Source organism: Schistocerca piceifrons, chromosome 10, assembly GCF_021461385.2.
Source record: "Schistocerca piceifrons isolate TAMUIC-IGC-003096 chromosome 10, iqSchPice1.1, whole genome shotgun sequence".
Taxonomy (NCBI): domain Eukaryota; kingdom Metazoa; phylum Arthropoda; class Insecta; order Orthoptera; family Acrididae; genus Schistocerca; species Schistocerca piceifrons.
The window spans coordinates 142611293-142633212 of NC_060147.1; the positions used below are offsets into that span (position 1 = coordinate 142611293).

General features: G+C 42.0%; 1 protein-coding gene across 1 annotated transcript in view; it reads right to left on the reverse strand.

Moving 5' to 3' along the window:
* Positions 1-455: 455 nt before the first annotated feature.
* The window catches only part of LOC124719004 (SAC3 domain-containing protein 1), a 45480-nt gene continuing 24015 nt past the window's right edge, over positions 456-21920 (reverse strand). The window contains exons 5-7 of the mRNA XM_047244675.1: positions 19611-19748; positions 11536-11728; positions 456-641 (exon numbers count right to left, since the gene is read on the reverse strand). Of these exons, the coding sequence (XP_047100631.1) occupies positions 558-641; positions 11536-11728; positions 19611-19748 (415 nt within the window). The 3' untranslated portion in view covers positions 456-557. The remainder of the gene's footprint in view (positions 642-11535; positions 11729-19610; positions 19749-21920) is intronic.

A 21920-nucleotide genomic window follows, 5' to 3' on the forward strand; every position in this document is an offset into this window, starting at 1 on the left:
CTGACTCTACCGGTAACTTTAGCAACCGTAAATCAAAACGTCACCCACCGAAAACTGTCACAGTATAGTGTCTGAGCAATAATAAAGAGTCAGGATTTTTCAATTGTCGTTTTTCTCGTGCCAGACTAATCAATGTGCCGACATTGCCACATGCGATACGGTTCACAGTTTTCAGTACTGTCAATTTTCTACTTTTGCTACCACTCTGCAGTGAGACTATTACATTGTAGACACTTGCTAAAACTGAGTACTCAATGATGCCCCTTTCCATCCTCTAAAACATACAGAACTAACAACTTGCTAGGGTCATAGATACTAACTGCAGTATAGTGTAGAGAAAAACAGAGGTGTTTTACGTACCCTGTTTTTTAACTTCTATGGAAGTCCCTTTCTAGTGATGGTTGCTCTCTTGTTGTTAGCAAGTAGGCAGCAGGATAAAAAGAAACTCAAAGCAGTAGTCACCCACTGGTTTACTAGTTCAACAACACAGGATTACATATTTTGTCCTTTGGCACGTAGGCCTATGTGCCACTTAATGCTTACTGCTTCCCAAATGATCACACAGGTTCTCCCAGCAACAATTTTGTGACGTCTGCCGCAGCCAGCTTCCGGTCGACTGCTTTCAGGCGGACCGGCGTACGCTGTACAGATAAAAGAATACATGTCAGTATGCGACTGACACAGTGGAAATAGAAATACCAGTAATTACAACAAACAACCAGTTAGGTTAAATAACTGGTCCCCATTTACAGGCCCTTCCCCGACCGCAACAAATAACTTTGTGCTCTTTGCTGTAATGACATGTTAAATATTTGTCTAAGAATTACCTAAAAAACCACACAGGCACTCGATCCATTTCTATAAGGTTAATTTCACCTGAGATTACACACGTTTAAATATCACTCGTCACTCTGAAATTAGCAAGCATCACACTTTTATTAGTTTGAATCACCAATGCCATCACAGCAAACTTTTTTCTGGTTGTGAATGTAACAAGCTGCAACATTTCCACAGTCGATATAAAGTGTGACTTTTGGCAGTCGTGGAGGGGAATGTCATCACCAGCACAAACTATCCGCACCGTGCGCACATACAGATTTTAGTTGTTAACTGGCTGTCAGAATATAATGCTAAGGAATGAAGAAATGGAAATACCAAAAAAGGTACTTCTGTCAGTGATTTTTTTCTAACTACTGAGAGTTTTTGTGTAAGGCCGAACAACCCAACTGATGCCGTACTCTTCCTCGGACCGAGAAATGGTACAAATTCTTAGACGAATGATCATCTCTTCGATTTGTTCTAGCAGTAATCATTCACAGATCCACGTCCTCAATTACCTTAGCACTGATCACAAGTCAAGATTCGTACAGGGTAGTAACTCTCACATCAGCTTCTTTCGACATCATTTCAAAATAAAATGTTTGTAGCTTCTTGCCACATTACTTTCCACTTGAACCTGTGTACAATGAATCACTTTGCAATATACACTGTCCAAAGGAAGCCTAATTATGCTTTGGCCATTTAGCATAAACAGTTCGTCTAGATCTATATCGACTTACAAACTTCGCAATCCACTGTGTGGTTCGTGGGGGAGGGTACCCTGTACCATTACTGTTCATTTCCTTTCCTGTTCCACTCACCAATAGAAACAGGATAAAATGACTGTCTATATGCCTCCACATGAGCCCTAATTTATCTTACATCATCTCCGTGGTCCTTATGTGAAGTGGAAGTAGAATTGTTCTAGAGACAGCTTCAAATGCCAGCACTACAAATTTTGTCAATATTGCTTCTCGAAACAAACGTCACCTTTTCTCCAGGGATTCCCATTTCAGTTCCCGAAGTATCTCCATATTACTCGTGTGTTGTTTGAACCTTCCAGTAACGAGTATAGCAGCCTGCCTCTGAAACTATTCAGTGTCTTCCTTTAATCCAATATGGTGCAGATCCTAAACACTCAAGAATAGGTCACAGGAGTGTCCTCTATGTGGTCTCCTTCGCAAATGAATCACACTTTCCAAAAATTTTCCCAATCGACTGAAGCTAACCGTTTGCCTTCCCTACCACAATCCTCACATGCTCACTCCATTCTGTATCACTTTGTGCCATTACTCTCAGATACTTAAACGATGTGACTGTGTCGAGCAGGACACTACTAATGTTGTATCAGAACGAGATGAGTTTGTTTTTCCTATTTATCCACATTAACTTACATTTTTGCCATTTAGAACCAGCTGGCACTCTTCACACAAACTAGACATTTTGTGTGGGTCACCTTGTACCACCCTACAGCCACTTCATCTTCAAAAACTGCCCATACAGCACAGCATCATCAGCAAACCACTACAAACTTCTGGATCATTCATGTATATAGAAAATAACAGCGGTCCTATCAGGGCACTCCTGATAACACCCTCATCTATGACGAATGCTCACTGTCGAGGACAACATTCTGGGTTCTATTACTTCAGAAGTCTTCGAGCGAATCACGTACCTGGGAACCTATTCTGTACATTCGTACTTTCATTAACAGTCTGCAATGCGGCACCATTTTAAATGCTTTTCGGAACTCTAGAAATATGGAATCTACCTGTTGGTCTTCATCCATAGTTTGCAGTATATCACGTGAGAAAAGGGCAAGCTGAGTTTCATCTGAGTGATACATGAACATCAGCTTTTTGGCCCCTAAGAATTTTATTATATTTGAACTTAGAATATGTTCTAGGATTCTGAGAAAACCAATTTTAAGGACATCTATCTGTAACTTTGTCGATCCATTCTTTCACCCTTCCTACGTACAGAAGTGACCTGCACGTTTTGCTGTCGACCAAATAGTGTGGGTTTTCTGGTCTCGACAGTAATACGAGCTCTGTAAACTACTTGTATCGGGTTAGATTTCCTCGGTGGAACGTTCCTCTCTACTTCGAACGACATATTTACTGTCCTACAACGCACTGTTTATTTACACTGATGAGCCAAAACACCTATAACCGTGTACTTAACGGTGTGTCGGTTCAAATATAGAACACAATACAGCAGCGATTCTGTGTGGCACGGTTTTGACAAGAACTCGATAGGTTTCCGGAGGTAGTAGCATGAGACATCTACACTCGGGTCACGCGGTCCGTGTAAATTATGGACCAGTGGTTTGTAGGTGCGGAGCTGATGCCAGATAGCATCTCATATGTATTCTCTGAGGTTCAGATCAAGTTAAGTGATCCAGAAACCAACATGCATTCACTATCGTGCTCCTCAAACAATTGTAGCACAATTTTCACTTCGTGACAGGGACAGTTATCCTGCCAAACAGTGCCGTCACCGTCGGGGTCGCCACAGAGCACGAAGATATGTGAGTGGTCCACAATAATGTTCGTGTAATACACAGCTACTGCAGTGCATTCGATTACTGCCACATGTCCCACATATGGCTAGGTCAATACTCCCCACAGCATACTACTTACCCACCTGACCCACATGCGTTTCTAAGAGCAGTTTACCTCCTGATAGTATATCCAGACACGACCGTCAATCGGATGTAACAAGAAACGTGATTCGTTCAAATGAGCAACACGTTTCCACTGATCCACATTCCAATGTCCACAATCTCGTGCCCACTGCAACCGGAGATGATGACGATGTCGGTCAAAGTGGGAATGTGTAGGTGATGTATGCTACAGAGCACCATTGTCAACAGCATCTGCCACATAGAATTCTCCGAAACACTAATGCCTGCGCTAACATTGCACAGGGTGTTTGTAATTAAAGTTACAATTTCAAAATGGTGCAGAAAGGAAAATTGCTAAGAATGATGTCAAATTTTAACAGCATACCATTGATGCAGGGGGAAATGCCGTGGAATAAAAAAAATAAAATAAAATAAATAAAAATGAAAATTTGACCAATAAATGGCGTCGCAAGTGACACAATATACACATCGACAAACACGTGACACACGGCTGTTCCTCAGTTTGCGTCTGAGACGCCTGACACTACCGTCTCCACAAAGGATTGCACACTGCTGGTACAACTCTGCTATGAGAATGGTGACTGTGGCCAGTAGCCCTATAGAAGTTCCTGACACTCCAGAGTATGAAAATAGGCATTGGTCTGATGTCTGGAGAAGATTACAAAATTTGAAAAGACAGGTGAGTGATAGAGTGAGAAAAACAATTGATCCGACATCTGTCAAAGATGTGGCCACAGCACTGCACGAGAAATCGAGCGATGGTGTGCACCACAAAATCCTACAAAACATCCTACATTGCTATCCAAACAAAACCACTTGCGTTCAGGAGCTACTTCCTGATCTGCAAGCTCTAGAATTTATTGCTCCCACGGAAATGGACACTGAATGGCCACAGAATATTCTCTGGTCAGACAAAGCTCATCTGTACCTCCGAGACACGTCAATACACAGAACTGCAGAATATCCGCAATTTATGCGAGATGGTGCTCCTCCATACATTGCACAGCCAGTGAAGCGGCCGCTGCAGAGGCGTTACGGAGTTTCTACAATTATCAGTTGTCATTTCCCTACAGCATGGCTGTAAAGATCACTTGATCTTTTGCCATTTGACTTCTGGCTGTGAGGTTATCTGAAAGATGATGTGTTCAGCGCTCAAGTTACAAATGTAGTTAATCCAAAAGGCACACTTTGCACAATGCACTCTGAATGTGACTGACGAGACACACTGATTTGTTGTGAAACACGCCGTTTCTCAATTTCAACTTGTAGTGGGAAACAGCGGACAGCATATCAAATACGTCTCGCACCAGTCTCTCGACAATTAGAAACCGATGTTATTTTGCTTTTTATGTACTTTTGGCCACAAGACAATTAAAAAGACCCTAGAAGAATTACAAAATATTTACAACGCTGCCTTTTATGCAGTTTTTAACCTCGGAACAATTAAAAACCAGTTTTTCCCATCCAGTGTCACACGACCTTGCCATGGTGGATGAGCTTATCTACCTAATAATGTCACAGTCGTCGACTGCACAAAGTCATGCTCACTGGGCAGCACAGATGGTGTAATGTGCGCCTCAAACCATATTAGTCAGATTGTGAATCATCTGTCATTTGTAGCAGACCTCATTTACATTAAGACAATTAAAGTTCCATCTGTTTATAGAATTTTTGTTACATTTTTTCCTTCCCTGACATTTACCCCTATGTGCTGTTCAATGTCATTCAGAGCAGTAGTTCTCTTCCTACAGCATTTAAAAATTGGAACTTTAATTACAGACACCTCGTCTTCTGTCATCCAATCTGCCACAGATTGACACGTATCCTGCGTTGCAGAGTGGGCGAGCCAGCCTCCACTTTTGTGAGGAGCCTCAGATGTCGTCACAAGTTGTCGCCTAATCGTGAGTCACCACCCTTAAAATACTACCAGCAGCACACAATTAGACAACCAGCTTCACCACTTCTGAGAGGCTTGCTCCCTAGCCACAACAATTTGCTCTTTATTGTGGTCACTTATATCAGTGGACTTCCCCATCTGCAGCCCGTATTGTCACTAGAATGATTCCCGATTCATTTGTGTTGTTCTTTCCTCACCTCTTCACATACTTCAAATGCCTCCAGGCATTCAGTCTCACAGTGGGCAGGGGTCAGAATGTTGTAGCTCACAGGAGTAACACTACAGCCCACTGTCCATTACTACTGTTGAATTTTTGGGAATATTTTGGATCAGAAAATTAGATAATCACTCTGTGAAACTGTCACAGTAGTACAGTGTGTATAAATGAACAAGGCCTTTACAAATGTCTGCTTGTGTCTGTGTACGTGTGGATGGATATGCGTGTGTGTGGCGAGTGTATATATGTCCTTTTTTCCCCCTAAGGTAAGTCTTTCCGCTTCCGGGATTGGAATGACTCCTTACCCTCTCCCTTAGAACCCACATCCTTTAGTCTTTCCCTCTCCTTCCCTCTTTCCTGATGAAGCAACTGTTGGTTGCGAAAGCTTGAATTTTGTGTGTATGTTTGTGTGTCTATCGACCTGCCAGCGCTTTTGTTTGGTAAGTCACATCATCTTTGTTTTTTGAACAAGGAAAAATAATTTCCAAGTTTTTCCCGGACTTAAGAGATAAAATACATTTTTTCCCTGGTGAAATAACATTTTCCGGTGTGAAAATACACTTTCTCCATGTTAAGTGACAGTATATGTTCTCTCGGAACTGTAAAACTTATCAATCCATTGAATGGTAAAGGTTATATACACCAGCATACAACTTCCCAGCACTTTAGGAAACAAAACGCAGAAAAAAAAAGAAAAAAAAAAAAAAAAAGCATTCTGAAAAGACCTTTGACGTGCAGCAACATGTAAACTGCATATTTTCGTATCACGAAAGCATAAATACAAACACAGCACGGTAGCTTCCGAAGCACTGAAATCGAGACTGCGATGCGCTTTTGTCAGCAATGATCTCGCCAGCAAGTAACAGCAGATATTCAGATAACACGACACGTGATTTAGTCCCCCGGCAGCAATAATTACTGTTAAGTAGAGCGAACACACGAATACGAAAAGTTAACAGTTTAAATTAATAAACGTATAGTAGAGCTACAAAAAAAAGTTATGCTTTCACATGCAACATCACTCTTTTTTGCGTGTTTTCCCCTTTAAGAAATACCGACCACAAATGTGCCAGTAAAATTTTAAATAATGACACAACTGCCTGACCTCCTGGGCCCAAAATTTTTCTAAGTGGCTGATCCTCATATTCTTAATTTTTGAATGATAGTCAGATGTTCTTTAATTTAAGAAATTCATTAAACATTCTCACACGTAACGCAATTCATCTCGAGTAAAAGGAAATGTACTTTGAAAGTAACACTTCTCAAACCACCACTCGCAGTATTTTCCAGCACACATTTTGCTGTCGGCAGGCAGTTGTGTGCACATTGTGTTTTGTTTTATAAATCGTGCATTTTTTTCTGCAATTTAAGTTTTATTTTTGGTTTTTCCTCTCCCTTATGTTTTGTTGCTGCAGTATTATTCTGCATTAACAGGCTAAAGTAAAATTCTTTGTAAGAGTATCACTTCTTACCAGTAAAAATTACAAAAATTTAATTGAAAACTAAAACAATGAAAAATACCTGGAAATCTAAAAAATTCCCAGTTTTTCCCCAGATGAAAAAAGTCCTGGGTTTATCCCAGATTTCCTAGTTGGCCCTTTAGTAGCATATTCCTCATGTCAGCAATAACTGTACACTCTTCTGCATATTGCACCCTGCCGGTATGCATCCATCTCCGTTATCTGTCTGTAACAACACGTTTTCCTGCCCAGCATTGCTACACTGTTCTCATGTTTCTGCAATACCAACTTTCAGCACAGTAGACCAACAAATGTTAAGTGTAGCAGCTGTTCTGCACATCACTGTCCTCTACATCTGCAATTGGACCTCTACTAATGCACTCCAGTTGCAAACAGCCAGATCAGTGTCCTCGTCTGCAGACTGTAATTTCCCTTTCGACCCTCTGTATCTTCGAAGCTGGTGAATGTGTTCTCAGACTATCACTTTTACAGTAACTCACTTACCGGTATGTGTCACTCATTGATTAAAATAGTCCTAATCCAAAAACACTAGTTCACAACAGCAGACAAATGGAAGACTTACTGATACTTGAAAACACAACTCTGCAACAAAAGCTGACGAACACAGAAAACAACCGACAGAGTAACGACAGGTCACGCCCGAGCTTGCCGATCTATCAGCAGTGCTAGAGAGGACTCTGGCTCGTCAGCGCTATTACCTGAGTAATGGCGGCACGATCCACTGTCACAATTCACAAGTTATTTCAATCATACTGTAGTTTTACTGACAATATTTTGTTTTACAGAAAAACTAGATATATGAAATTTTTCAGTACTACTCATTTTGACCCTCTGAGAAACTTTTGCTAATACACTGACTTATAATGATATAAATTACCAAGTTTCCTGAGTATATGAATTTGTTTCATTTTACCTAATATGTTTTAATTTGAAAAGTTACTTTAATTTACATATGAGGGCTATTCAGCAAGTAGGGAACGTTTCCGTCTGACACCGCTAGGCGCGTGGTGATCCATGAAGCGGGAACATCTCTGTGCATCTGATTTTTTCGATTATTGAAATTTGAAATGTGCGCTGCAATCGAAAATCCTGTCAGTTGTGAAGTGTGGTCGAAAATCCCATCAGTTGTGATGTGTGGTCTATGATACGGCTTTTGTTGGCAAAAAACCTAAAACCTATAGAAATTTATCGTGCACTGTGCGAAGCGTACGAAAACAACATAATGAGTGAATGTTCAGTCTGGAAATGTTGCATTTGGTTTAAAAATGGCCAAACCAACGTTCATGATGAAGAGAAGAGTGGACACCCGAGCATTGTGACTGACGATCTTGTCGCTAACGTTGATGAAACGATTCGCGAAAACCGTCGCTTCACAATAACAGAGCTTTAGCTTTCTTTTCCACAAGTTTCACGAGATTTTGTTATTTGAAATTGTCACTCAAAAGCTAGGCTACCACAAATTTTGTGCACAATGGGTGCCCAAAATGCTTACAGAGCACCATAAAGAACAGTGAAAGGGGCAACGTTGACATTTCTGGAGGCCAACCACAAACATGGCAATTCATTACTGGATCAAATTTTAACTGGTGATGAGACTTGGGTGAAACACATCAATTGTGAGATAAAATTACAGTCCATGGAGTGGGGGCACACAAGGACTCCCCAAAAACCAAGAAAATGTTTGCAAACCTTGTCAGGAAGGAAGTTGACGGTGACAGTGTTTTGGGATAGGCAAGGTGTGCTTATTGATTTTCTCGAACATGGAGCAACCATAAATTCTGCCCAGTACTGCCAAACTTTGCAAAACCTTAGAAGAGCAGTTCAAAACGAAGGTTGAGGAAAACTGATTTCCAAAATTTTGTTTTTGCACGACAATGCCTAACCTCACTCGGCAAACCGCACTAAATAACTCCTTAATTCATTCAAATGGGAAATTTTCCCTCATCCGCCCTACAGCCCCAATCTTGCACCAAGCGCTTTCCACTTGTTTCCCAAGATGAAGAACTGGCTTGCATCGCAGCACTTTGGTGACGACGTGGAACTCCAGGAGGGTGTGACTCGCTGACTGAAGTCTCAGGCGGCAGAATTTTACGACGAAGGTTTTTCAAAGCTTGTCCACCGCTATGATAAGTGCCTCAATGTGTTTGGTGACTATGTGGAAAAGTAGTATGTCAGTCGCTCTTTCAGATGTATATAATAAAATGTATTTCTTGTACTTAGTTTTTTTTTTATGCCAAAACATTTCCTACTTTCTGAAAAGCCCTCATATTTCGTTGTTTACAAATACATAATAATGAATATTGCTTCATACTTTTGCTTAAAAAAATATGATATGATTAATTTACATGAATGGTTTGATACATCTGGTAAATTTCCATGAAAGAATGGAAAATTTCTATTGCATCCTCATCGTTGGTGAGCTAGATTATTCCAAGGACCACATAAAGAATTTCAACAATGTACGGTGTACAGCTCTTTGTCGACAGCACTTGTATTGGTCAGTTTTTCGACTGAGAAAACTGAGTTTCATGCTGTTATGAAACATTTTCATTTGAAGGGTTGCACTGGCACACAACCAAAACAGAACTGGATGAAGTTTATGCGAACCCTGTGCATCACTGAAGAACATTTACTTTTTGATTAATGAATTTAAACATGACTGGACAAGCACCAAAGATTAAGAGCACTCCGGCCATCCAACTAAGGTGACCACAAAGGAAACCACTGACAAAATCCACGATACGGTAATGTAAGACAGCCGAATAAAAATTCGTGAGATTGCCAAAACTGACAGTGAAAAATATTCTCCTTGCTTTTTGCCGGATTTATCAAACCACCTGTATATATTCAGAAGAGCAAGAGAACATATGGAAGCATGTATCAATTATATTACACTATTGATTCAAATTACATTAACATAGATTGTACGAAATAAGTTTATTTAAATAATCTGTAAATTATTAGTATAAATACAGTCCAATGTAGACGATATGTAGAGGCACAAAACAAAGTGGGGGTGGAGCTGTATTGTAGTAGTTGCAGAGTGGCTGTTAGTGCACGGAATAGCAGTTGTAATTGAGAGACGATGATCGATGGTCGGCATAGTATCGTTCCGTACGTAATCAGTGCATTGTGTTTTACACTGTTAATAGCACTTCTCATTCAGTGTACGATAATATATTAAGGCCTCATAAATACTTTTGTGCAGTTAGATTTCGAACGGTCACTGACCGATGTGATCAATATTACGAATATCAATTTTATTACTTGTGAAATTCTTTAACACAAACAGTGCGCATCGATAACAACTAAGACTGGGGCGGTAGAATGCGTCTGCTCTAGATGCGTGAGCTATTCTCAGAAGTGTGACCACTTCGTGTCTGCAGATTTCTCAAATAGCCAAGCAACTGGCTACCCCAACCTCTCTGCTACTGACAGAGCTCGGTTCGGCTCCACACGAAATCGAAACCACCACGGAGTTGCATTTTGACTGCCGCCCACAGCTCACAAATGTTGGTCAGAATTGGCTCTGAGGGAAACCCTATGTTTGTTGGAATCCCAGATGTGCTCAAAATATCAGAGGAGGAGGAGGAGGAATGGCCACAGAGTGCTGTTCTCCATCCTCTAGTTGGTTTCCAGCAAATAGGAGCGTATCAAAACTCGTAACTCATCATTTGTGGTAATGTTTTCCACATTCTGAGTATGCAGGGAAGGCACCCACGTGTCTCCTCTATCTTCTGCAGCAATCACAGTTACATACATGAGGTGCCGACTTACAAACTGTGTGGCCACTGATCACCCATTACTAAGCACTACCAAAAGCGTGAATAATTGAATTAACTGGATCCTTCAATAGTGCTTCACCAACTCACAACTGAACTGTCATCTTCCAGCCTAATACGGAACTCGGGCTAAGCTAAAGATCAGCCAGTCACTATAACCTACATTCCGTGACAAAAAAAGGATTACAACTCTTCTGTCCTCCTCTTTATGCACACCTAACATCACACACCACAGCATCATCGTGTTACGGGACAAAGGCCTCGCATCTGGTATCGGTAGATTCGATCGATCCACCTATCCGCGATCACAACCTGCGACAGTTTGCGGCAACCGCTGCTGACGAGGTGCAGTCCCCCACACACGTCGCCTCTTGTCGTCTCTGCCTTACAGGGTCACTCGCAGCACACGCCAGATACGGCACCCGGTCGACCTCGGAGACAGATTGACCTACGTGGGCGACACACAGGTATCTCACTCGTACTACACTCGACCGTCACCCCGTCAGCTGAACGAGGCACGTGACACGTCGGACGTGTGACGAGCCGAGCTGCCCAAAAGCGGCAGTGACGGGACCGTACTCTATCCGACGAGGTAGCCGGCTCTAAATCGTGAAATAGCTCGCGCCCTCACCATCTGACCACTTGCAGGAATCTTAATAGACGTGTTTATTCTGTACACGTCTCGTACTCACCACTCGTACACTGAGGTCGAAACGGTTCTTGTCGAAAGATATTCCGGCGTCGACGTCGGCGCTCAGCCCGTAGTGCCGACACTCGTCCACGACTTCGGCCGCGCTGCCCGCCAAGAAGAGGTCTGCGAGCACGGTGCTCGGGTAGCGCAGGGTGCGGCTGCTGTAGGCCACACTCATCACCCGCAGGGCCTGCCTGGCAGATGCACAGTCCCATTACATGTCACAGTCACTGGTTTCGTGCAGTTTTATACAGTAATTTATCCCGTATCAGCACGTCCATCTCCGAATAACTACTGCAACCTACATCCGTTCGAACCCGCTTAATGTATCCGAGCCTCAATCTCCCACTACAATTTTTACCCCCGACACTTTCCTCCGTTAACCAAATTGGTGATCTGTCGGTGCTTCGGAATGTGTCCTGTCGACCGATCCCTTCTGTTTGTGAAGTTGTGCCATAAATTTCTTTTTTTACTCAGTTCGATTCAGTGCTTCCTCACTAGTTACTCAATCTACCTATCTAATCTTCAGCATTGTCATACAGTGCCACATATAAAAAATTTCTACTCTCTTCTGATCTGAACTGCTTTCCGCCAAAGTTTAACTTCTGTACAAGGCAACAGTTCACACAAATACCTTCAGATAATACTTCCTACCAGTTAAATTTATATTTAATGTTAACAAATTGCTCTTTTCAGAAAAGCTTTTTGAACTACAACCCGTCTGCATTCTATATCCTTTCTACTTTGGCTACCGTCAGTTATTTTGCTGCCGGCCGCCGTCAGTTATTTTGCTGCCCGAACAGCAAAACACGTGAATTACTTTTAGTTTCTCATTTCCTAGTCCAATTTCCACAGCACTACCCAATAAATCCCACTCGTGGGGGTACAGGTTAAGGTTTTTCTAAACATAGAGAGCATCTGAATAGACTTTGTGCCCTCAATGTTTGTGTATGATTGAGCAAGTGTGGACATTTCAAACAAGGTTCAGAGCAACGGCATTCGTTAGTTAAAGTGTTTTTATTTGGCAGTAATTTTACATTTGAGGTACTCCTGGTCCGCTGTGCAGTGACACGAGGTCTCTTTATGGCGTGCTTACGTCATCGAACAGTGTGTCCTCGGAGTCTGCGACGCAGTGTGCCGTGGAGTCCCTCCTGGAGAAGTTCTGTGTCGTGACTTCTCACAATTTAATGAATAGATAATAAAGTGAGTCATTAACCGACACACAGATTTTCTATTAGGAAACCATTGTGTGAAAATATTTTGAGACTCTGCAGGGCAGTCGTCCGACCAACATGAGGGCCTAACTGCGAGACGTTGCAATTCGTCAGCACGAACCCTTGCAGACTACAGTCTGTTATCCTAGTTTTACTGTTCTCGATATTTACCTCAAAAATCTCTTTTTAAGATAGTAACCATTTCATTTAACTGTTCTTCCAAATTCTTTGCATGACAAAAGTTATTTCATCACTAATCCGTAAAGTTTTTTATTCTCCTCCCTGAACTGTACTCCCATTTCCAACTTTCTCATCAGTTTCCTTTACTATGAGCTCCATTTTCGGATCGAACAATGTGGGAGATACACGACAACCCTATCTGACTCCCTTTCATGTCATTCGATCTTACAAGTGCAGTCTGGATTCTGCACAAGTTGTAGATAACTTCCCCTGCCTCCCCACTCTCCCTTAAGAGTCACCAGGTGGCCATCCTCTGTCCTCTGCCCCCGCCTTTCACATCCTCTTCTTATCTTCACTCCTCCTCCCCTTTCGATACGACTACTCGTCTCTATCAGGTTTGGTGTGCACAACGTTAGATATACAGTATACTAAAAATAAATTATTTTTGCAGAATGTAAAAAAGTTTAATCGAGAAAGAATCGGGGTACAGTTCGAGACGTAAGCCATTCTAAATATTCAAATGAAATTCTGAATCCTTGTTAGAACTTGGAACAAAGGTGGATAGTGTAAAACTCTGCTTAAGATAAAACTGACATTATTTACAGCATACTCACAACAACTATTTCCATAATTCATTAAAATTGCACATAGGTGTCAATTAATTGCTACATTACTCTTGATTTATGTCAGGAAAAAAAATCAGGGCTTTGAGATACTGGGTAAAGAAACTGCAAGTTAGCACACTAGGTGATTGCACTAAATGGTTTAAATGTTTATAAAATATTCTAAGTGATTAGGCTGCATCATATTTCTCTTCTCCATTCTTCTTTTCAGACAAAAATGATGCAGCAGAATCAACAGAGCGATTTTATTTCCTTAACAAAGATTGCCAAATCTCACAGATTTACATACTTACAACTACATCTACATTTGGGCTATGCAAACCACTGCAGCGCAGGGCAAAGGCTGCTTCCCACTGCACCACAAATACTGGTTGTCTTCTTGTTTCATTCACACACGAAGTTCTGGAAGAACAATTGTTTAAATGCTTCTGTGCACGCTCAAATTAGTTTAACCTTGTCTTCGCATCTGAGAGATACATGAAGTGTGAAATATGTTTCTAGTTTCATCACTTAAAGCACATTCTCGAAGTAAGTGTTTGTGGGATGGTTGGCGTCTGTGACCGTTCATGGCCCTCTTCTTTGTATACATTCCGTATCCCCTGTAGCCCTGTTTCGTATAGGACTGAAGCACTTGAGAAATATTCTAGAGCAAGCTGAGAAACCCATCTCTGCCCATGTATTTATTTATTTATTCATACGTTTGGAATTCATTTTTCACTTATAAAGCTTCTTTGTACACGATGTCGGAAGCAGTACAATTGAGGCCACAAACGAAGAGCTCATCTGCTTTGCCAACACGGGAGAGAGCCACACAGAGCCGTCCATGCAAAACGCAACTGGCACCGAGGTCCACGCCCGCGACATGCAGTGTATGGCCTCGTCCTCTGTTTACGGTCGTGTTATAACACGAGATCGCCGGGAACTGTACAGTTAAAGCAAAATCGTAAATTGTTAGGAATAACCGGGATTTGAGGTATAAAAACTCACTCGAGAATAACATTTCGCAATAAGAATTTCTGCTTCTTTGAAGTTATGTCGAAGAGAAGAAACTTTAAACCTCTTCAAGTGAAAGATTCTGAGTACTGAAATACTGCATCTTGTTCAGATTTACATTGTGCTTCACTTTTGGAAAGAGTTTCTACACAGCAAGTTAAAGTCTGATGTTCTCGAGCTGCAGCAAGTCTGTGGATTCTCGAGTCGGGCCCGGTCCTCAGTATTTTACCCATCCTGATGCATTAAGAAAGACTTTGCTGCTTCCTAGGAATCATTTTTATTTGTAAACAAAACGAAATCAAAATGTAATGGGTAGGCACCCCTAACAAAAATTATAAATAAAACCTATTAAAAGAAGTAAAGCAATGTCATTACGGTTTTAATACACAAAGCAAAGTCAGTGTATCTTTATATCAAAGCCATGTAAATTCAATGTTAGTTTGTACTCATATAAATGTAAGATTGTGGTACTTAATTCTGTCACTCACATAAACCAAAAATACATTTGACTGGGTTAAAAAAATACGGGGTGTTCAAAAAGTCTCTCCGCAGTGCCGTACGACTGTTAGCCTCACATGCCGTACGATTGTTCGCCTGCCTGGGTTTTTCAACGAAACGATAAACGCACAACGATACTGCAGTGATAGTCTGTATCCATTCGTAGGAGAACTTGTGTTAAGTGAAACAGTGAATGGTTACTTTCAATCAGATGGTGCAACTGCGCATACAGCTCACGTTTCAATGTCACTGCTTGCCGATGTTTTTGGTGATCGCATAATTTCACAGGGACTTGGGCCTCCACGATCACCTGACGTAACACCATCTAACTTTTTCTTCTGGGGTGCAGCAAAAGCAACTGTCTATAAAAACCGTCCAAAATTTGTCGACAAATTGCAATATCCACTTTCACTGCTTCTGTTACAGAAGAAATGTTACAGCTCGTGTTTGGAAACACGATTAGACAAACTGAATTGTGTATTCGACAACAGTGGGGACACTTTCAACATTTAATGTGAAAATTTGTACATAAAAATGAATTTCAATAAATTAATAACTCGCATTTCACCGAGTTTCATTTCGGTATATTCACTGCGGCATACGGCACGCGTGGCTAACAATCGTATAGCACTGCGGAGAGACTGTTTGGACACCTCGTACAATAATGTGACAAAAGTTGTGGAATAGTGATACGCACACATACAGATGGCAGTAGTATCGCACACACGAGGTATATAAGGGCAGTGCATTGGCAGGGTTGTCATTTGTACTGGGGTGATTCATGTGAAAAGGTTTGCGACGCGATTGAGCTACACGCGAGGGACATTCCATTTCAAAAATCATTAGGGAGTTCAATATTCCGAGGCCGGCAACGTCAAGAGTTTGCCGAGGATACCAAATTTCGGTCACTACCTCTCACCACAGACAATGGCCTTCATTCAATGACCGACAACAGTAGTGTCTGCGTAGTGCTGTCAGTGCTAAACGACAAGCAGCACTGCACGAAATAACCACAGAAACCAAAACAGAATGCGCGACAAACATATCTGTTCAGAGAGTGCAGCCAATCTGGCACTAACAGCCGCGGCAGCAGACGGACGACACGAGTGTCTCTGCTAACAGCACGACATCGCCTGCAGTGCCTCTCCTGTCCTCGTGGCCACGGCGGCTGGACCCTGCACGACCGGAAAAGTGTGGCCCGGTCAGACGAGTCCCGATTTCATTCGGTAAGAGCCGATGGCAGGGTTTGAGTCTGGTGTGGATCCCACAAAGCCACTGTACCAGTTGTCAACAAGGCACTGTGCAACCTGGTGGTGACTCCATAATGGTAAGGGCTGTGTTTAAACAGAATGGACTGGTCCTCAGGTTCAAAGGAACCAATCACTGACCAGAAATGGTTACGTTCGGCTGCTCGGAGACCGTCTGCAGCCGTTCGTGGACTTCACGTTCCCAAACGACGGCGGATTTACAGGACTTAGACGTAATCGAGAGGTCAATTTGTGTACAAAATCCTGTGCCAGCAACACTTTTGCAATTGTGTACGGCTAAGGATGCGGCACGGCTCAGTATTTCTGCCGGGAACTTCCGTCGACTTGTCGAGTCCGTGCCACATCAAAATGCTGCACTGTGCCGGGCAAAAGGAGGTCCGGCACGATATTAGGAGGTATCCCACGACTCTTGTCACCTCACTGTTTACCGTGGTAATTAAGTATCTGAACTACTAAGCTGAGCAGACAATTTTAGATAAAACTATAGATCATATCTTTTCTTTGTGTTCTGATTTTCAAAAAAACAAAGCTTACATGATTCACCCAGCTGTACTCAAGTTAAATGTGAGAACCCCATGAAAATTTGTAATGTACCTTTGGGGATCAGTGTGTTCGAACAGACACGATAATTTTACAGTTTTATCATTAGTACAGACAGCTCGTACAAGTGTTTTAAGAAGCCTCCTTTGTAGACCAATTGCATTTTGTCAGCATCCTACCACTGATCCAAAGGTCCGCCACCTGCTTTACGCACAACTGAACGATCCTATATGATCTTCCATTTCAGATTCCCATAAATTGTTACACCAAATAATTTGTATGAATTGATTGAGGCCAGTTGTAAAGATCATACATGACTCACTGATTCATTTCTGCATTTTGTAAAGTTCACATTTTTACATTTCTGAACACTTAAATCAATATCTAACTGAACACTGTGCAATTTTTTTCACATAATACTTCATTAAAGATAACTGCAGAAAGTCTGAGGTTTCTATTAATATTGTGTTCGAGGTCATTAATGTATAATGTAAATGGCAAGATTTCTAACACACATATCTGGAGTACACCTGAAGTGATTTTTAGTGTAACATATCACTTTGGTGAAGTGAAGTGTCGCACAAGCATTTGTCGAACCGATGACTGATGATTGTCACCATAGAAAGTCGATTTTTTTAATGAATTAACAGAACCTCCTGCTCGGATGTACATTTTACTTGTGTGCGTGTCTCACGAAATAGATAGATGCAGCATATCTACAAGTCAGGATGACGATAAACGTCGTGCCGCGTTCACGGTACCTGTCGGTCGGACGGTTATTCCGTGTCGTCGAGTCCAGCCTCGTAGATATGGTGTGAGCCAAAGATGAAGAATGGCGGTGACAGTGCCTGTGATGTCACAGGGATGAGGGAAAACTTGTTATTTCCTCATGTAGACACTCTTTTCTATGTACTGCTGTTCCAAAATGCATTCTTTGTACTAACTGCTTTATATTCTGAAAATGGAACACAAACAAGGCTCGAGAATCCTAACCGAGATGTGTAGTGAGGAAAGATGTTTGTGCAATCCCTCACGATCCGATGTATTGTTATAAGATATGTAGGCAATTGTATTCTTATTCCTGATTACGTGAAACCGATGGCCTCATTACTCTGTCACTCGAGTGAATTCCTTCCTTTATCATCGACAGAGCTAGTGAAAAACAACTCTCGTGGATCGGGGGCCTCAGCTCCTTCTAATAGGAAATAGAGCTCTCGATGAAATACCAATATATATTGGCGATATTATTATTGAGTGCCAATATTATTTTATATTAAATTTTTTTTACAATTTCTGATAAATATTTGAAGTTGTTCCTTCGAAATTGAAATATAACATAATTTTAGTTGCACCATGTAAAGAAGTCTCACTGCTTTCTGAACTCTCATCGCATCCAGTCTTCCTCTTTGGCCGTGTGAAGCAAGTACAGATGGCACAAAGAAGAAGTCCGTTTGCTACGGGGAGTGGCAGTGTGAACGGAATAACAAGAAATCCGATGTGAAGAAATAGCACGCTAGTTGCTGAAACTGATGAACAAGGATCTAAATGACAATATTGGTCTTTGCGGAGGTTGGAGACATTTGAGGGGAAATGCCGACACGTTCGGTGGCCGACACTACTGATAGAAACTGCAACGTTTAACTTCACGGTGCAGTTTTGATGCTACAACTGCTAGGTCGCAGGTGTTTGCAGAAATGAAAAAAGAGGTAAATCGACACGAAGTGTTCCAGAGAAATCCGATACGTGATGAAACCAAACGACAGATCCACCGGATACCTTTTATTGTGCCTCTTACATGCAGTTACCACTGGTAGCACAGTGTTTATCGCCAAACGTAAACGTGCACCGTTTTTCTTTCAATCCTCGATTTGAAGGGGATAAGCAGGCTGCTAGCTTGTCGGCGTACATTATATCCAATAATAAACCAGTACTTAAATATACAGCTCTAAAACAGGCAGTTTATTTACAATGTGCATATGATATTTTTTTGGCCGGTATGTCGATACTTTTTCCGTCAACATATCAAAACGTTGACAATTTTGTTTCAATTTATCGAGGGCAGATAACAATATTTTTTAAAATACTGGTGTACTGGATTCCCAATTTTTTAAAGAATATCAACATTCCTAATAGGGTATACGTGTATCTGTCTTCTGTCTTCTTCCGGATAAGTGTATGCCCGTGCAAGTGAGCTGCACGATACAAAACAAGCAGTCGAGGCCGTAATACGGTACAGCAATAGCTTAGTTCTACGACTGCTACATAAGAGAACAAAAACTACCTAATAAGTAAGAATCTCAATCTCTCATAAATTTTTAGTAGAAATGAAAAACAACTTAACATTAACTCAGACCTTCCCATTCAAGTATTTCCATCACAAATATTCCACACGTGCTCTGTAATTGGGTGATGTGAACAAAGCTGCAGTTACAAACGCATACATTTGGGGTCCTGTTGCACAGGTGAACGTCACAAGTGCATCACACAATACGGCCTCAACGCACAGACGCGGTAGTTTCGACCGCGGCCGGAAGGGCAAGACAGAGCACGCGTCGGACACCTCCGGCCATCCTCCTCCGATCCGCAAATCTCCGGACATTTCCACGTCGGACTGCTAAAGTCTCACTGCCCCTCTGTGCCACAGGCAGCAGGTGCTCCGGGTACTAAACTGTAGCCGTCGGACGGACGCATCACAGCTGAGGACATTCGGTACACCGAGTCCGTACGCCAGAGATGGGGCAGTGGCGGCAGGCGACCCACCTGCGGAGGTGCGGCACGTGTAATGCGGCGAGGCAGGCGAGCAGTGGCGGCAGGAGTGGAGGGCGGCGCAGCGCCCGCACGTAGTTCCCCGAGTAGCAGGCCAGGCTGAACTCCAGCGCACTCTTCACCGTGTCGGACCTGGTAAAAAGAAAGCACCGAGCGTGGAATCTTACAGATTAACTGAAGTCTGGCGGACTTACGACCGAATTGTCACCTTTCGACCGAAGCTAGACCTCGGGCTACATTACACCGTATTCCCATCCGTCGGCTTTGGCGAGAAGCCGTCACGGTGCCTCCTTACTGCCAAACCTAGACTGTGGGCTATGCTACAGTTCAGTCTGTCACCACGACAAATGTTCCAAAAACTAACAGAGAGAAAAAGAAATACTGTCAGTGTTCTATTGTCCTTCCATTTGTACATGTACGATGTCACACTCTACATCTTCATTCTGTTGTGGAACAACATTAACATCTTCTTTCTGTAGGTTCAGTGGACCCCATTTTACAGTATACTCGAATGGTCCCAACCGTAATGACTCGGGAACTCCAACTGAGAGAGTGTGTGTAAATACTGAAAGATCACAATTCTACTACTCGAAGACTTTTGTGCTTACAAACACGGTCTCTCTCTCCAGTAGTCAGGTGTGTGCAATAAACTGTTCCAAATGTCTGAAAAATCCGTGCAACTTTGTCACCTTTTGCTACTGTAAAATATGCACAACAGACCGCGTGCAGAATGACGTGGGCAAGTGGGAGGGGGGGGGGGGGGAGCAGTAGTGGTGGGGGAAATGCTGAGCACTGAAGGCGAAATGCCTTTCTAAACTGAAGCCTACACTCGTATTAAGTGGAGCCCCTCCACACCCACACTTGCACGGTGGCCATCTAAAAAGACCTACTGTCACCTCTGCTTCGGTTAGTGTCTAAAAATAATTCCGCTGAAAATGAAATGAAGGCAGCGACTTATCTTCACCTGACTTGTTAACCGTTTGAAACTTCCAGTGAAGTGTCAAGAGTGGAGAATTTTGAGTAAAGCCTACATTTCTCTTGTTGCAATTTTTTGATTGTTTCTGTTGCCAAAACACACCATTATGTAGAGCACTGTGTACAATGTCAGCTCACTAACATGTCGTGCAGATTCAGTTGTGGGAGAATCTTGAAACAGTGGTTTTAAGTGAGGAACTGAGGACAAATAAAGCCAGTATCTTATGAGAAGGCACATTCTCAGTACAAAAATAAATGTGCAATATCTTCAGTTATGTTGCTGCAAAACCAACAGCAATTCTCATTTCACCCTTAAAAATTAGTGTTCAATTGAAAAATTCTGCATTTAGTCGAATAACATGGAAGATAACGAAGTTTCGCAAATTAATCGTGTGGCAAAATACTCCACGTTCTATCATTTGACAAAATGTCGTTTCAATATCTTAAAAGTTTATCAGGTGTCAGGAACATTTCAGATATTTCATTCTGGCTTTATTACCAGTGCACGTGATCGCAAATGAGTGCACTGTATAAAAATCAATTTTCTCGAGATTGGTGAAGGTACGAATCTCCATTCGAGTCTAAGGAAAAATTCAATATACTAGTTTAATTCCTTACACAATAATGTATGATGTAAAATACACCTAAACTAAAATCAAAGTGGCCCTTGCTTTTCGTTGTGAACTTACCAAATTTCAGGTAGTGTTATACTTAAAGGGAGACATCGATGAATAGTTTCTGTAAAAGAATTTGAGAAAAATTTCAGATTGCGCATCTTGCTTCTGCCGGTACAGTTCCTTGCCGCCTGGCTGAAAGTGAGCAAACGACCATTGCTCCCCTTCTGCACAAACAAATGAACTCGCCCCGCACTTTGGAGAAAAATTTGTCACTGCATACTGGCCACAACAATCTGCGTGGACTCTGCTTACTGAATATGCAGTAGTTTTTTAATCTGAGCTGACATTAATCTGAAATGGAGAAGAATAATAATCCTGTCTCCTGTTCACAAATCTCAATATCAGTGCTTATGTGGGAAATGACTGTGGCTACAGCTGGTGTCCTACACACACACACACACACACACACACACACACACAGGCGCGCAACTCACATACACAAGTAGTGTGTGTGCGCGTCTGTGTGTTTACTGTTGAAGAAGGGCTTAATGGCCGAAAGCTATAATTGTGAGAGCCTTTTTGTTGTGCCTATCTGCGACTGAGCATCTCTGATATATGGTGAGTAGCAACTTTCCTTCTCATAGCACTGTTCCAGTCTTATTTTTAAAATAAGTAATTTTCATGTACATAGCTTCGACAACTATTGTGTATG